The 18395-nt window shown below is 38.1% G+C and overlaps 1 protein-coding gene across 1 annotated transcript; it reads right to left on the reverse strand.

Annotated features, from left to right (window-relative positions):
* Positions 1 to 1740: 1740 nt before the first annotated feature.
* LOC120358013 lies at positions 1741 to 15708 on the reverse strand. Its single transcript, XM_039450397.1, has 8 exons — positions 14949 to 15708; positions 14597 to 14734; positions 10788 to 10936; positions 10044 to 10127; positions 9857 to 9940; positions 9560 to 9661; positions 2085 to 2322; positions 1741 to 1941 (listed from the first exon to the last, which is right to left on the reverse strand). The coding sequence occupies exons 2-8, from the start codon at positions 14658 to 14660 to the stop codon at positions 1829 to 1831; spliced, it is 834 nt and encodes a 277-aa protein (XP_039306331.1). The 5' UTR covers positions 14661 to 14734; positions 14949 to 15708; the 3' UTR covers positions 1741 to 1828.
* Between the last annotated feature and the right edge of the window lie 2687 nt (positions 15709 to 18395).

The raw sequence follows: 18395 nt of genomic DNA on the forward strand, positions 1-18395 counted from the left end.
TGAATTATATGATAAACAAGAGGGTGGCAGTAAGGAAAGGCAAGATGGTAGTGCTATATATAGACCTGAAAGCCGCGTTTGACTCGGTGGATAGGGAAATCCTCATACAGATGATGAGGGACAGGGGAGTTAGAGAAAGCTTGGTCGTGAGGTGCGAGGAGGTACTGGAGGAGACCCTAAGTAGAGTGAGGGTGGGGGAAAAGGTAGGGGAAAACTTTTGGACGGGGAAAGGGGTGAGACAGGGGTGCCCTCTGAGCCCATGCTTATTCACGATACTGCTGGCGGATTTGGATGAGGAGTTAGAGAGGGAGGGATGGGGAGGAGTAAGGGTAAAGGGAAGGAAAATATACTCGCTAGCGTATGCAGATGATGTGGCAGTGGTTGCAGAGGAGGAGACAGGGATGAAAGGGATGATTAAGGCATTAGAAAGATACATAGAACGGAAGGGACTAGAGGTCAATGTAGAAAAGACGAAAATAATGAGGTGTAGAAGGGGAAGCGGAAGACAGAAAAAGATGGTGTGGAAATGGAAAGGAAGAGAGATAGAAGAGGTGAGAAAATACAAATACCTAGGGTATGTAATGATGGCAAATGGGGGTCAGAAAGAACATATAGAGGAGAGAGTTAACAAGGGAGCAGTGGTGATGAGAGAAGTATGGGGAATAGGAAAGAGGATATTTGGAAAGAACTGGGCTAGAAGGATGTGGTTATTTGATAGGTTGGTATGGACGGTGGTTAGCTATGGGGCAGAAATTTGGGGGTGGAAAGAAAGGGAAAAGGTAGAGAGGATACAGGACAGGTTCTTGAAGTGGATTGTGGGGGTTGGGAGGTACACGCCGGGGTACATGGTGAGGGAGGAAATGCAGAGGGAAAAGTTAAGGGGGAGGGCAGGGTTGAGGGCATGGAGCTATGAAAAGAAACTGGGAGAAGGAGGAGGAGGAGAGCTGGCGAGGTTGTGTTTGGAGGAAATGAGAGACAGGGCGAAGGTAGGAAAAGTAGTGGGTAAATGGGAAGAGGAAAGGAGAGACTTTTACGAGGAGAAGAGCTGGAACCTAACTGAGATAGAAAAGATGAGAGAGGGGGGAGAGCTGAGGGGGGAAGAGGTAGTGGCAAGAGAGAGAAGGTGGCAGGAGGAGGAAAGATGGGAGAAAATTAGGGGCTCGAGATATAACTTATGGTATGGTAGGGTGAAAGGTAAGGGGGTGCCAGAGTACCTAAAGAAGGGATGGAAGGAACAAAGATGGCAGAGAGTGGCGAAGTTTAGGTTAGGAGACGGGATGATGGGGAATAGATATTGGGAAGGGGATGAAGAAAGGAAGTGTAGGATATGTGGAGGGGGAATGGAAACTTGGGAGCACGTATGGGAGGAATGCACGAATTGGGGGGTTGAAAAAGGATGGCAGGAGATGGTGGATGAAGTTTTGGGAGAAGATGGGGAGGGAGAGATTTGGATGAGGAGATTAGAGGAGATGAGGGAGGGAGGAGGGTGGTTGGGTGTGAATGAGAGTGTGGAAGGAAGAGAGGAAAATGCGGCGGAAACGGAGGTCCGGAGAATGAGTGTGGATGTATGGATGGATGAATGATCTTTCTCTCTCTCTCAGGTGTTGGATGGGATGCGAGGAATAAAATTGCGAAGTTTAAATTTTGTAAGCGGAGCGGAGGTCCGCAGTGTACTCCGCAAGGAATAAAGTACCTTTATATATATAAGAGTTAATACATCATAGGAATATACCGCAAATATACTTATTTATAGAAATATTTTATTTAAAAACATCTTATTATTCTGAATATTTTGTTTAGGAACGTCTTATTAATTTTAATATTTTATTTATTTTAGTTGGTTCTTGTTATCACGAGAAGCATTGTTGCACTTGGCACGGACTATTTTCTCGAAAATTTTATCCACATCATTTAAATATCCAAAAATTGATATTGCATGAGCTAAAAATAAAATAGAAAACATATATACTTTAATAATTATTTCATTTATATTAATAAATTAAATTTTTTAAATACAGATAAAAGTAATACATATAAAATAAAAATATAATATATATATAATATATAATATATATATAATTCACCTTTTATTGCTTCTAACTTTTTCGTATCTAATTTGGCTTTTCTTTTATAATTTGGATCAGCGGCCTTTTGAATATTCGAGATTTTTCCAGTTAAACTGGAAGTCGCCAAGATTTCTCTTGAAAATACCGCGCCAAGTAAGTCGCTAGTAAACTTTCTGAAGTTTTCTCTACTGCATCTGCTGTAGCGTGTAAAATCTACGAGCACTCCTCCAATGTCGATGCTTATGTCATCATTAACCTAATCAACAATACATAACATAAATTAGTTACGTTAAGTATCGCGATATTGTCGCAACGCCAAGTACATAAAAAAAATTGATGAGCCACGCATGAATAAAGGCCGTATGACTATATAAGCTTTTTGATCGCTGATGACGAATCTACAGTCACAATTCCAATATTAACAAATTTTTAATCTAATATTAAAATATATCTAATTCAATATGACAGAGCAAAATGCAAATTTATATCTTGTTGTATTCGCAGAAAAGCTTATACACACACACACACACACACACGCGCGCGCGCGCGCGCGCACGCACACGCACACACACGCACGCACGCACCCACATGGAAGATGTATGTTGTTGCGTCTGTATCCATAGTGTCTCGCTTATCATATCGCGTTCATGCGCATGCGTCTTTTAATTTATGTCTCAAGGACTCTATAAGGGCTCCTTTCTTGACTTTATATACTCTGAGTTCTTTGGTGATTTCGGCGAGACCGGAACTCGAAAGTAGTGGTCGTACGTTTTTTGGACGACGGAGCGCTCCGCTAGTGCGCGTGTAATATTATACTAATTCTTAATAAAGCATTTATATTTGTAACGAGTTCAAGTATCCATTCACAAACAAATTGGTCCTTCGAGCCGGATTCACAGAGCACATCTGTGAATGAATTAGACATATCGAAACAAGAATCAACGGAAAACGAGGTTCGTGTGCAACGCACGAGGACAACATGGCCGATCTCGACAAATTGAGGAAGCAAAGGGGCTATGTCAAGGGCAAGCTAACGAGACTAGAAAACGCTCTAGCACAAGTGCAGAACCAAGCGGCTACGCTCGACAAGGAGGACGCAGAGGTTCGACTAGAGCGACTCGATCAAGTGATTAACGAGTTTCAAGAGGTTCAACGGCAGATCATCGAGGAAATCGGCGAGCCAACACAAGCGGACGTCGAGGCAGAGGCGGAATTCGAGGAAAGAAGCCTAGCCGTACAAGCAACATTACGACGCATTATCAATGGCGCTAGGAATGCAAACGCAAGTACAACGGAACACGACACCGTGCTCACGCAATTATTACAACGGCAAATGACGATGATGGAGAGATACGAGACAGGTGGCGCTTCACGATCACCAACGACACAAGGGTCGGAAGACGACGGTCATCTAGGGAATTTGCTACGAGCGCAAACCGAGATACTACAGCGTCTCTCAGATGGCGCGACAGATGGCGTTGTCAGAGGCAGTCGAGTCAAGTTACCAACGATCAAACTACCATCGTTCGATGGAAAGATCGAAGAATGGACAAAATTCTATGACGCGTTCATAAAGACAATACATAGCAACCAAATATTGCCTAACATTCAGAAATTTATCTATTTGCGATCGTGCGTCTCAGGTGCGGCCGCAAGGGCAATCGAAGATATCGAGCTGTCCGATGACAATTATACGGTGGCCTGGGAACAACTAAAGAAGCGATTCGAGGATTCAGGCGTTATTAAACGAAGGCATGTTCAATGTTTGTTCGAAATGCCGCTAGTCGAGAAAGAGTCAGCCAGTGCCATTATGCATTTAGTGGACCACGTTAACAAACACACAAGAGTTCTAAAGAGGTTAGGTGCGCCGACCGATTCATGGGGCGATCTACTATTGCACCTGGTCGAAAGCAAGTTAGATCGAGTAACTCTACGAGCATGGGAAGAAAGGGCTAGTATTCACAACGTCACGTCACACGATGACGAGGTCGTCAACGGTGAATCCAATTTCAATGCGTTAATAGACTTTCTTATTCAACGATGTCATGCATTAGAGCGCATCGAGAGCAGCAAGGTTAAGGAGATCTCCAGCGGTGACAAGGGAAATTTCAAGAAACAAGCGCAATTCAAGGGCCCTGCGAAGAGTTATCAACCTAAGAGCAACGTGACAGACAAGGTTACATCGCTGGCTAGTTCGATAACAGCAGGGGCATGTTTTCTATGTCAAGAGGCACATCTATTGTACAATTGCGACAAGTTTCTCACCATGATTCCGGAGGAACGTGAACGAGAAGCTCGACGTCTCAGGTTATGCATCAATTGCCTGAGAAACGATCACTTTACAAGAAGCTGCAAGCACGGATCTTGTCGAGAGTGTTCGGGCAGGCATAATACCCTGTTACATAGATCTACGACAGCAAAGCAGCAGAATACTATTGAGGCGGCTGATACTTCCAATGCTGACAACAGCGCTAAGACAGCTTGTCACTCTATGGGCGCAACGAGGAAAAACGTATTCATGGCTACAGCAATAGTCGACGCATCAAATTCGGAAGGGTATCGTATACCGGTTCGCGTGTTATTGGACAGTGGTAGCGAAGCGAATTTCATAACGCACAATATATGTAATCGATTAAATTTAAAACGAAACGCAACGTCAGAAATCGTGTCGGGTATAAATGATGCTACATGTCAAGTACGTCAAGTCACTAATGTTACTATAAAATCGAAACATTCCAATTTTCAAGTCAACGCGCAATGTTTTATTGTTCCAAAAATATCTAGCGCTTTACCTTCTAAGAAAATAGACAAAAACGCATTGAATATTCCGTGTAATTTAAGATTGGCTGATTCAGAATTCAGTAAGCGTCATTCCATAGATTTGCTCATTGGAGCAGAATTTTTCTTTGACTTACTAGAAAACGGGAAAATCGAGTTATGCCAAAGTAAGCTTTTCTTACAAAATACAAAGCTAGGTTGGGTGATAGCAGGTACCATGCCCAGTAACGAGCGCAAAGATACTAATAACGTGCAAATGATAAATATTTTTCATTGTTCCTTAGCCGAAGATGAGAACTTAGATAAAACTATTAAACAGTTTTGGGAAATAGAAAACTATGCTAACTGTACTAAATCTAAATGGTCTAACGAAGAAACGAGATGCGAGCAAATATATAAGGACACTACTACGCGAGATGATCACGGTCGGTTCGTGGTAAGCTTACCATTTAAATCCGAGGATACAACAATTGGAGAAACTAGAAATACAGCACTCAAACGTTTAAATCAGATCGAGCGACGGTTCAAAAACGATAAATTATATTACGAGCGATATTTACAATTTATGCGTGAATATTACGAGTTACAGCATATGTCTCTAGTCGAATCTTTCAACGTCAATGACAACAAGCGTGTTGTTTATTTGCCTCACCATGGCGTGGTGAAGGAAACGAGTTCTACAACAAAATTGCGTGTAGTATTTGATGCTTCCAGTAAAGGTAGCACTGGTCGTTCGCTTAACGATATCTTAATGACTGGTCCGATTTTGCAAGATAATTTAATACCGATATTATTACGTTTTAGGTTTTATAATATAGCTGTTACAGGAGATTTGGAAAAAATGTACAGGCAAGTCTCAGTGCGAGATTGTGATAGAGATTATCAGAGGATCTTGTGGCGTTTTTCCATGGACGAGCCAATCAAGGAGTACAGACTAAATACTGTTACCTATGGTCAGGCTAGCGCCTCATATTTGGCTATCAGAAGCGTGCGCCAATTAGCTGAGGAATATGAAGGCTCTTTTCCTTTAGCTGCTAAATGCGTGTTAAATGACATGTATGTTGACGATATTATCGGCGGAGCTCAAACTATAGACGAAGCCAAGGAATTGCAAAGGCAATTAATCGAGTTAATGAGTAAGGGCTGTTTCAAGGTCCACAAGTGGCACTCCAATGTTACGGGAGCAGTGCACAATCTAAGCAAGAACGAGAATCAAGCAACGGTAGATTTGAAACTCAACGACGTCGTCAGGACTCTAGGTTTGGTTTGGGAACCAAGTACTGATGTTTTCTTATTTACAATCAGTTTTAACAAACAAGTTCGCTCTAAAAGAGAATTACTTTCTGAGATCAGTAAATTATTTGATCCACTAGGATTGTTAGGTCCCGTTATAACTCTAGCGAAGTTATTAATGCAAGAGACCTGGAAGATAGAAATCAATTGGGACTCCGAGCTACCAGCTAGCACACTTAGCAAATGGGAGAAGCTTCAAAGCGAATTATCAAATTCACCTATTCTTCGGATTCCACGCAGGATTTCTAGCCAGCATATATCACAAAATTTAATTTTATACGGATTCTGCGATGCCTCTCAGGACGCGTATGGGGCATGCGTTTACGTTAAAAATTGCGGCAAGGACGAACATGTAGCCCAGTTATTGTGCTCAAAGTCGCGTGTTGCTCCACTTAAAACTATATCAATTCCACGTTTGGAGTTATGCAGCGCAATGCTACTGGCACGTCTGATCAATCAAATCAAGCAAGCTTGCAAGTTTGAGTTTTCAAGAGTATTCGCTTTCACGGATTCGTTAGTTACATTATATTGGATACGAGGCGACTTGTCACGATGGAAGCCATTTGTTGCAAATAGGATCTCTGAGCTAACAGATCTATTACCAGTAGAAATATGGGCTCACGTGCGAAGTGAAGATAACCCTGCGGATGTGTTATCTAGAGGAGCATATCCTACAATACTTCAAACCTGTAATCTATGGTGGGAAGGCCCTCCCTGGATATCGAGTAACTCAGACGATTTTCAGTCTCAAGGATATACGTCTGAAGCACAGGCTGTCGAAACGGAGGAAATCAAGTCCGAAGAGAGACGATCTAAAGTAGTTAGTCATCATACCAGGATGCAAGACGCTATTTTTCAACATTTATATTCGCGCATTTCAGATCTAAATAAATTGGAACGAGTTCTAGCATATTGCCTGCGATTTATTTCACGTTGCAAGGCAGGTTCCAAGGAATCAAGCGAACAATTGACTATAGCGGAAATTGAGACAGCTAGATCTCACCTCGTCAAGAACGCGCAAGCAGAAGGTTTTCAAGAGGAAATATTAGTTCTTCGACAAGCAAAACAAATAAAGCACTCCAGTAAATTGCTATCATTACATCCTTTCCTGGATGATCAAGGATTACTTAGAGTGGGGGGTCGTTTACGAAACGCACCCTTGTCCTTTTCGCAAAAGCATCCTATTTTATTGCCCGCTAATCACAAATTAACCAGAATTGTCATTGAGCGCGAACACAAGCGACTTCTACATGCTGGTCCTCAAGCTTTATTGGCTGCTATTCGACGAAAATATTGGCCCCTACGTGGAAGAGATATTGTTCGTAAGGTTTATCATTCGTGTGTCTGGTGTTCACGTCGCCAACCTCACGCCTCTTCACAACTGATGGGTAACTTGCCAGCTGACCGTGTTACACCTAGCAGACCATTTTATAATTGCGGTGTGGATTTTGCAGGTCCTTTTATCACTCTATTAAGCAAGGGACGAGGTCGAAAAACTACGAAAAGCTACCTCGCTCTATTCGTATGTTTCGCTACAAAGGCTATTCATCTGGAAGCCGTCAGTGATCTAAGCACAGAAGCCTTCTTAGCTACATTAAAACGCTTCATAGGACGTCGAGGCTGTCCGCAGAAAATATATAGCGACAACGCTACTAATTTTAAAGGTGCACAGCGTGAAATCAGTGAAATGTACACGTTTCTTCAGCAGCAAGTAAAGGGATCATTACATAAGAAGCTACTCGAAGAAGGTCTTCAATGGATCTTTATTCCGCCGTATTCTCCTCATTGGGGCGGACTTTGGGAAGCAGGTGTGAAGTCCTGCAAAAATCTTCTAAGAACTGTATTGGGAAATTCTAATTTCACCTTTGAAGAGTTGTGCACTGCCCTCATACAGGTGGAGAGCTGTTTAAACTCACGTCCTTTATACGCTTTATCTAACGATCCCTCTGATCTAGAACCCCTTACTCCAGGGCATTTCCTCGTAGGAGGTCCACTTACTTCTTTGCCCGAAATTAACCTTCAGGATATAAATATCCATCGTCTTAATCGATGGCAGTTAGTACAAAGATCTTGTCAAGATTTTTGGAAACGGTGGGCGGCAGAATACGTTAGTTCTTTACAAGGCCGTTTCAAATGGCAAAAAACGCAACAAGATCTTCAAATCGGCGACTTAGTTATTATAAGAGAAGACCATACTCCTTCTTACCAATGGAAATTAGGTAGAGTTACCGAATTGCATCGCGGTCAAGATAATTGTGTCCGTGTCGTGACTATTCGAACTGCGAGCGGTTTAACCAAGCGTGCAATTAATAAACTATGTAAATTGCCTATTAAAGATAAGGAGGAAGATTATGATTAATCTTGGTGGGCGGTATGTTGCGTCTGTATCCATAGTGTCTCGCTTATCATATCGCGTTCATGCGCATGCGTCTTTTAATTTATGTCTCAAGGACTCTATAAGGGCTCCTTTCTTGACTTTATATACTCTGAGTTCTTTGGTGATTTCGGCGAGACCGGAACTCGAAAGTAGTGGTCGTACGTTTTTTGGACGACGGAGCGCTCCGCTAGTGCGCGTGTAATATTATACTAATTCTTAATAAAGCATTTATATTTGTAACGAGTTCAAGTATCCATTCACAAACATATGTAAACGTTTGTAAATTAAACTTTAATGAAACCAAGAAAATAGAAAGGGATAAAATCCTATCAAAAAAACCAAAAAGTGTATAAAGTGTATCTAATAAAAAAAATGTTATTCAAATTTAACTGTTCAAAAAAGATATAAGATCAATAATATTAGCCAAGTATATTCTTACAAAAAAGATTTCTTTACAAAACAAATCTACTTTCTAAAATAAAAAAAAAATTATTAAGAATATAAGGTCAATACAATTAGTCAAATTATCTAACAAAGAAGACTTCGAAAAGACATAAGAACTTAACCAGAAATTATTTGGATAAAATGGATAAGTAAGGCAATTATAAAAAAATTATACACAATAAATAATGCATTTAAAGATACATACAGTAAAAAGTTTAACAACTAAAAATATGTGTAGCAAAAGTTTAACACATTTATTGTCCATTAAAATTCTAAATTGCACAAAACAGATATAAAGTGAGTGAAATAACCAACAAGATCATAATGAAGCAAAAACTTGCCGTGCCTGGGTCGCAATGCGACTCATCAATTTTTACATAGTTTCTAAAGATACTTGTAGCATTATCATTAAATTGACGATCAATAAACACTTTTTTATATTTATTTAGATTAAGTTTGTTTGCATTTCAAGTCCGACTATGCTCGACGCGCAATTTTATTTGACTCTGCATTAGTTATTTGTATAATTTAATATATTGTTAATTATTTTTGCATATAATATAATACAAATAATAATAATAAATGTACATCAGTCTATTACCTTTGAATTTGTACTTTGAGTACAGTTGACGCTGCAATTATTAGGCGTGAATATGCTCTCTTTATTATCATTATCATTTGACTCTCGTCTTTCAGATTTAATCTGTAAATGCATGAACAGAGACAAATATGTGTAATGCATCGACAATCAATATATCTGAATATTCTATACTATATTCTGTTGTATTTTATAATAAATTATATTTTGTTTTAGAGATTATATTCAATTCTATATTATATTCTATTCTAATGAAATAAAATACATATTATATGTACGTACGCACTACAACACATTTACCTGTAATATCATACATTCATCAGTTGCACCCTGAATGAATGATGCATACGATTTTTGTTCAACTTTTTTGTTCTCACTATTGTTCTAAAAATAAATTTTCTAATGATATATTGATTATTAAGTAATGAGCATTTCAATGTAATGATTTATTACAACACAGAAATAACAAATAAGTAATCATGTTTACCTTTAATACGCTTAAACTTTTTGTATCAGTTATCATCGCAGAGCATTCTGTTGATGTATCATTATCATCAAGTGGATTGCTATTCTGTAAATATTTGATTAAAGTGATTTTATTAAATTGATAACTTTTAAAATATTAAATATTTTAGAAATATTACAAGGGATAGGGAGTCGTTATTTTATCATTACTTTTATTTTTTTATAACAATTTAGGAATAACGTTATAAATTTTCATAATGGTAATAATAACGCTAGGATGCTTGGAGACAATCAATTTTAACAAAAGCAATTTGTTGTCATGCATTATTCATTGAAAAAAGTTAGTTCACTCATGTAACGAACAAAAGTAATGCAAAAATAACGCGTTATTTTGACTTGTTACATAACGAGTAAAGTTACAAGTAGATATTTTTCAATGAGTTATGCATAATGATAATGAGCTGTTTGTCAAAAGTGACTATTCTAAAGGACCCGACAGAAAAACTTAAGCAGTAAAACGTATGTAGTAAGAAAATCAACGCGTTGGATTTGCTACTGGTATATATTCTGGACTGTCACTGGCTAATTCGCTTACTGCTTAAGTCTTACGTCTAAAGTTTTTCCGTGTGACATAGCCTTACTATTACTATTATTGAAGATTATAACATAACCAAATTATAAAAAAGTAACGAATAACAGCGTTACTTATTGCAACTTACTTCCTATACCTGAATATTACATATTTACGCGGTGCTACACTACAAATCTTCGTAATAGTCTTAGTATAATCGTCAGTTTTCTCTTGCTCATGGACATGTAACACACTAAGTTGCTTTAATTGTTCAGATAATATTTTCTGAATTCGCTCTGCAGTCTTTTCTAAACTTCGCATTTTTTCTGTCACTTTCGGAAGTTCTATAATAAGTTATATTATATAATTAGCATTATACTATAGTATTATTATTGTAATTCAACAAGAAAATTAAAGCATCACGTGTGTATATTCTACAAACCAAAAATAAGAAAATTTCAAAAAAGTGTATTTCGCAAAAAATAATGATAATGAACTTTTTCATAAAGCATATACACCTCGAAGTTTGTACTTTTTAGTTATCAGTACGTTAAAAAACAATTCACTAATTGTTTACAAAACTGCAAAGATATAAATGGAGATGCGTCAAATCACAAAATTTTTACGAAGTTTGCGAGGTTTTATGGCGTTAATTAAAAATCGTAGACAAATGCGGTTTTTTGAAAGCGTGACTTTTTAACTTTAATTAGCATAGAGCATTGTTTGATATTTTTTCACCGTTATTCAACATTGAAGCATTGGTCTTTTTTGTTTCAAGATTCACGCTTTCGAAATCTGTAAACCTGCACATTTGCGTATGATTTCTAACTCACACTATGGAACTTTGCAAATTTGACAAAAAATTTTAAGATTGAGGCGTCTTCATTTATATCAGTACAGCTTTGTAACAATCAATAAATCATTTTCTAAAGTATTGGTCTAAAAAGTAAGTCTTTTAAAGCGTCGTCTACAATACGAGTCGTTACAATGTTACGACGTTGCGACGGACCAATCAAAGAAGAGAATATATGATTTTTTTTCTTCTTTGATTGGTTCGTCGCAGAGTCATAACATCTTAAGGGGGTTTCCCCGTTTGACGGTTTGAAAAAATCGAATTTTTTTTTGCATTTTTTTATAGTTTATGATCCTAAAAATATGTGTGCAAAGCCATTTTACGAAATTCGCAAAATTGCCAAAGATATAGAGGTTCAAAAGTCCCGCCTCCCGTGCGGCTCGCCGGCTCAGATTGCCGCGCAGGAGACGGATGAGATTCTAGTCAGGTAAGGCCGTACATTACCGTCTGAAGGTCTTGTATCTGCCTTGGAGGAAGTCTTTGTCCATATTGAAAAGCGTCCATATTGAAAATTTGAGGCAAACGACCGTTAGGATCTCTCATTCTGCTCTCGACATCGAAGCGAAACACGTGTATTTTCGGAGTGAATATGGATAAAAAAGGACAACGTGGTGGTCACGGGCGCAGATTAGTGGCAAAAAAACGGAAATTTTTTTACAATCAACATACTGCTGAACAGGAGACAAGCTTTGCAAGTACATCTGCAGAAAAATTGAAGAAATCAGGGAATGCAGAAATTCCTATTCACAAAGAACACGGTTACTGCATTTTAAATTTCTTTACTGTTTTTTCTGCTATAAGTGCTCTTGTTGTTTGTAAAAAATGTGGAAAAGATATATCGTTTTTGGAAACAAACAGTCGTGGTTTAGGCTTTAAAATAGCCGTTCAGTGCAGTTGTGGTACTACATATATTGATTCCTGCCCTCAAATTCAGCATGCGTTTGAAATTAATCGCAGAATAGTATTTGCCATGCGACTTTTAGGCATTGGCAAAAATGGACTTAATTTATTTTGTGGAATCATGGATATTGGACAAGGACTCGCTTGGAATACATATTATTGTTGTCTTGAGAATATTTATCATGCGAGTCAAGCAGTTTTTAATATCGTGACGAAAACAGCTGTTGAGGAAGAAAATACAAAGAATATAAATAAAGGAAATCCACCTTCAGAATTAATTGTATCTGGCGATGGTACATGGAAAAAACGTGGCTTTAGCTCGTTGTTTGGTGTCATGACGCTCATTGACATTTACAGCAACAAAGTCATAGATGTAATTATAAAATCGAGTTTTTGTAAGGCATGCTCTACGTGGGAAAAAAAGATCGGCACTCCGGAGTACGACAATTGGAAAAGTATTCATGAGGAAGAATGCACATCTAATCATAATGGTTCGGCAGGCAAGATGGAGGTTGATGCAGTAAAAGAAATGTTTTCACGATCGGAGGCCCAGTATAATGTTAAATATATTACTTATGTTGGAGATGGCGACAGCAAGACTTTCAAAACTGTGTCAGAAGCAATGGTGTACGGTGAAGATCATCCGGTAAAAAAAAAGGAATGCGTCGGTCATGTGCAAAAACGTATGGGTACACGTTTACGCAATGCGAAGAAAAAGTATAAAGGCATCGGCGGAAAAGGATCAGGGAAATTGACAGATAAAGTAATAAATGAACTAACTACTTATTATGGCTTGGCAATAAGGAGAAACCCGGATTCATTGGAAAAAATGAAAGAAGCTATATGGGCCACCTATGATCATAACAGATCGACCGATGCAAATCCACACCACACGCGCTGCCCCGAAGGCGCTACTAGCTGGTGCGCTTGGCGTAAAGCGGAAGCTGAAGGACAACTTAGTACATTCAAGCATACTAAACCACCATTAAGCGATGAAGTGCTAAAAGTTATTAAGCCTATTTACGAAGATCTAACAGCAGATAATTTATTAGAGCGATGCGTTGGATGTTTTACACAAAACAACAACGAGAGTCTGAATTCGCTAATTTGAACATTCGCTCCAAAGCATATGCACAGCGGCAAAAAAACTGTAGAAATCGCCACTTATTTAGCTGTGTGCATCTTTAATGAAGGTTTTAATAGCATATTACACATGCTGAATATGATGGGAATTAAAATTGGAAACGTTTCAAAAACATTCGCTGCAATGAGAGACAACTGCCGCATATACCATTCCGAGAAGAAGGCGTGGCAGGAGTCTAAAGAGGCTAGAATTGCTCGCAGACAAGAACAAGCTGCTCAAAACGATTATTTCGAAGCTGAGGAAGGCATATTGTATGGTACTGGCATAGCTGATTAGTAAGTAACAATGAAAAATCAATCATTATCTAATCGTAAACTTTAAAAGCGTTTTTCTCGAAATGACATTTTTTAAGACGGGCGCAGTAATTTCTCGGAAACTACTAGGCTAATCGGGCACAAGTTTTGCACACTTGTTCAGTATATGACTGGCTATGATCGGTGCCTCTAACTTTGTTTTACGCTGCAAAAAAATAATTTTTTCGGACCAGAAAAGGCTAAAATTTTTCTGAAAAAACCGGAATTTTTGTTTCAAGTGCCGCCATTTTGTAAATTTCAGTGTTTTTTTGATGATCGTGGCACCGATCATAGCCACACATTTAACAATGAAAATGATCTTTGGTTTTTTAATTTCAGACGACGGAGACAGCCGCTACAGGTGCGCCCGACTAAACAAAATTTTTCAAAGAAGGCTTGCATCGTCAGCTTTAACTGGGATTTATTATTAATAAAAACGTCTACAAAAAATTTTTTTTATTACTTTAAATATACTTCAACACATATGTAAAACGCCACATGTGTCAAGCTTCTAGTTACCTCTATTTAAATTCGTAAAAATCGCGTTAAAAGTCGGTGTTCAAACGGGGAAACCCCCTTAACGACTGCATTGTAAACCTCGCATAAGATGTTTTTAAAAAAATTTTGTCACCATCAGTCTTGGCGAAGTTATACTTTCTTGAACTTTACCTATTTTTGGGCTACAAAATAAAGATAATGTTTTAATTTTGCTGAGTGTACCACAAATTTAGAAAAAAATATAATTTTAATATTTAACACATAACAATACTGTTTCATATCGCAATATAAAAGAATAAAAGAATAACTGTAGTACCTTCGCTTACGCTTCGCAATACTCGCAAACGTGCATTGTCTAGCCGTAACTTTTTCACATCCATTTCTAAAATGGATATTTTTGTAAGTAAGTCACTCTTAGATTTAGAGCATTTAAGCTTGAATCACTACTGTCAATCTATAAAAATTTAATGTATTTATATTTATCATTTTGCATAACCCGGGAAAATATTTTTTATATATAATTATATATAAGATATATGTAATTACAAAAACTTTAAAATATACAGATATATTTCAGTATACGGACATATTTGAGATTTAATTATCTATAGTTGTATATAAAAAAATGTTTCCCAGGAAGAATTTTAGAAGAGAAATTAAATATTTACTTCATAATCTTTTGATTTTTTAACAGCTGATAATATTTTCTTGCTCATTGCGTCTTCTTTCTTTTGAGCTTTACTATCATTCTATAATGATATGTGAAATTTCAGTGTATTTATACCACGAATACAGTGTATTTCACACCTTCGCATACAGCAATAACAAAATAGTAACATTTTAAATAATTAATGACATTAGGCAGAATAGTATGAAAAAATTAAAATAAAAACTGTATGACATTAACTCATATAATTATGTGTAAAAGAAGTAATTCAGAGAATTGACTTGTTTCATAAGTAGAACGTCAAGGTATGTTAACATTTAACTATTTATTTATCGTTATTATAGTCTAATAGGTTCCCACAAAATTTTGCAGTTATTAAGTCACGTGTAATTCAAATTTTACATTTCTTTAATAAAAACTTCATCGTAGAAAATTTTGGCTATTGACTAATAAAAAATAGTCAAACGTTTACATTTTTTTATATTTTATTTATGAATAAGGCTAATTTTTTGCGAATTGTTCTTGTTTACACACATGACCCACACAGTATGTAATATTGCAACAATATTGCACCAATATTACAATATCGCAATAATATTGCAATATGTTATATGCTGTACGAAAATAAATAGTGAGTTTATTAACAAAATACAAATTTATTTATTTTTTAAATTATGAAAAGAATTAGTTTCGATAACTTGATAGATGATAAAATGAATATAAATCAAATTTTACTTTATTTCTTATAGAATTTTCAATAATATTTGTTCATTTACCTTTTTTAATGTTCGTGTTGTATTCTGCTTTCTCTTGTTTTCATCTTTGGTATCACTATCACTGGAAGGGCATTTCTTTTTTAGAATTTTTCTTTCTTTTTTCTCAGGATGTAAGATTATAATTTTCCAAATTTGCCCGCAGCTCGCACATTTTTGTCCATTCTATAATTATATTTATCATACGATTTCAAAAATAATTTTAGTATGCATATATGTATATGATATATATATATATATATATAAATATATATATATATATATATAATAAATATATATATATATATATATATATATATATATATATATATATATATATTGTACATCCCAGATAGTCAAACGTGAAAATGCAATCTAAAACAAATAACTGCAGAAATTAAGTTGTTCGTAAATTACTGTTACATTGCTTTTAATTTAACGCAACAAAAATTTTTATTAATTTAGTATCAATATGCTAAGTTCTGTTATCAAGCAACGATGGTTCCAATTGTTGCAACCAATATTTATGGCAATCTGGTAGCAATTAATTCATGTGAGCAACGATTCTCATTCACGAGTATATTAATTGCCGATATGTTGTTGGAAACTTATATACCGCTATTATATTTATGACAAATTGGCGACAATCATTTGGCTATCTGGGATGTAATCTGCAGTGATATTTTGTGTGTGTGTGTGTGTGTGTTGGCGCGCGCGCGCGCGCGCGCGTGTGTGTGTGTGTGTGTGTGTGTGTGTGTGTGTGTATCGGCGTATGTGTGTGCGTGTCAAGAAGATTTGTTCTTTAGCTTATTATAACCTTTTACACAAGAAGTTATTGCCAAAATTTGTAGATATATATATATACTTACCGCCATGAGCACAGACTCTTACTACATGTGTTTTGAAAGAGCTCAATTTTCTTCTCATTATAGCAGCGGGCTGAACATCACGATTTGGCCATTTCACCGATACTTTTTCGCGATTTTCAATAACACGATTCACGACTTCATCGTTGCTTAAAAACTCGTGATAGGTGCACCATGGTCGAAATCCGACAGCAATTTTATTGCTTTCGTTTACAAATGCGACCAATATGCACTGAGAATCACTTATTAGCGATGCAGACTCCATTATTAGAAATACGCGCTTTTATTTTCCTACACGCGTGTTTCTCGTGATCTTGCTAGCCATCAACGTTGTCGTGAAAACTACGCATGCGTGTTCCTGTAAAATAGAAGAAAGCGGCTGCGTAGCCGTAGAGAGAGAGAGAGAGAGAGAATGAATGAATGAATGAATAAGCATTTATTCTGTCCTAGGGCAAGCCCTCTAAGGACGCACAGAAGTACAGAGAAACGTAGAGAGTAACAATAATATCACTTACGAACTAAGAACAAACGAAATTGCAGGAGAAAACTAAGCTGCAAAGAAGAAGTAGATATAACTGAGATAACTAAACTATATAATAATTCTATAATAACAAACAAAACAAATGAGATAACATAACGGTGATTGTATTGTTTGTAGTGAGTGAAGCTGAGGAGCGCTATGTGCCAGGCGGGGGAGGGGGGGAGGGATTATAGCGCGACCGCGGCTCAATAAATAGCCGAAGAGCGAGCGCTTAAAGGCGCTAGCTGAGGCAGTCTCCCTGACGGCAGGAGGGAGATTGTTCCAAAGAGAGCATGCGGTCGAATGAAAGGAACGTTGGTAGGTGGAGGTGCGGCAGAAGGGGATGGCGAGATCGAGGGATGAGGAGGGGGAGGAGCGCAAGTGTGAGAGAGGGCGGTGAAGAGGACGGAAATTTTCTGAGAGATAGGAGGGAGACGAATTAAGGATGATTGAAAATAGGAGGCAACATGTGAGATACTCCCTCCTGTCGTCAGAGCTGAGCCACCCCAGCCTCTCGTAGTACCCCGAAATGTGCTCATCCTTGCGAAGATTGAAAATGAACCGAACGCATGAATTCATTAGGCGTCTTAGCTTTAATTTTTGTTGCCCTGTTAAATCTGTAAAGAGGGCCGCGCAGTAGTCAAAGACGGGGAAGATGAGAGCCGTGACGAGCTGAGTACGGAGGCGCAAGGAGAGGCAGCCGGAGAAAGCTTTTAGCCGCCAAAGGATGCCGTTGACGCGGCTCGAGGTGCCGCGAACTTGTTCCGACCAGCTGAGAGAGCTGGATAGACAGATGCCGAGATTAGTGACCTTGTCGGTTGTTTCAATTGGTGCACCGTTGAGGTGAAGTTGGATACGAGAGGAGGGGATGCTATTGATGAATTTGGAGGACCCCAGGAGCATGGATTTGGTTTTGCGAGCGTTAAGAGTGAGAAAGTTGGTCAGGGCCCAGGACTCGATTGCGGCAATGTCCGCTCTGACCTTAGCGAGAGCGGTGTCAATTTCAGCAGGTGGAAAGTGAATGTAAATTTGAAGGTCGTCCGCGTACAGGATGTGGTTGCAATGTTTTAGGACGGATCTGAGATCGTTAATGAAGAGTGAAAAGAGCAGGGGGCCGAGAACCGAGCCCTGGGGGACCCCGGCGAGAACAGGCATCCAAGACGAAAAGGAGCCGTCCGGGCCACGCACGCGCTGGTGACGCCCCGTAAGATAGGACCGCACCCATTGGCAGGCGGAGGGAGACAGGTGGAAAGAGCACAGCTTACGAAGAAGGAGCTCGTGAGAGACCGTGTCGAAGGCCTTTGTAAAGT

This window comes from Solenopsis invicta, chromosome 6 (genome assembly GCF_016802725.1).
Source record: "Solenopsis invicta isolate M01_SB chromosome 6, UNIL_Sinv_3.0, whole genome shotgun sequence".
Taxonomy (NCBI): domain Eukaryota; kingdom Metazoa; phylum Arthropoda; class Insecta; order Hymenoptera; family Formicidae; genus Solenopsis; species Solenopsis invicta.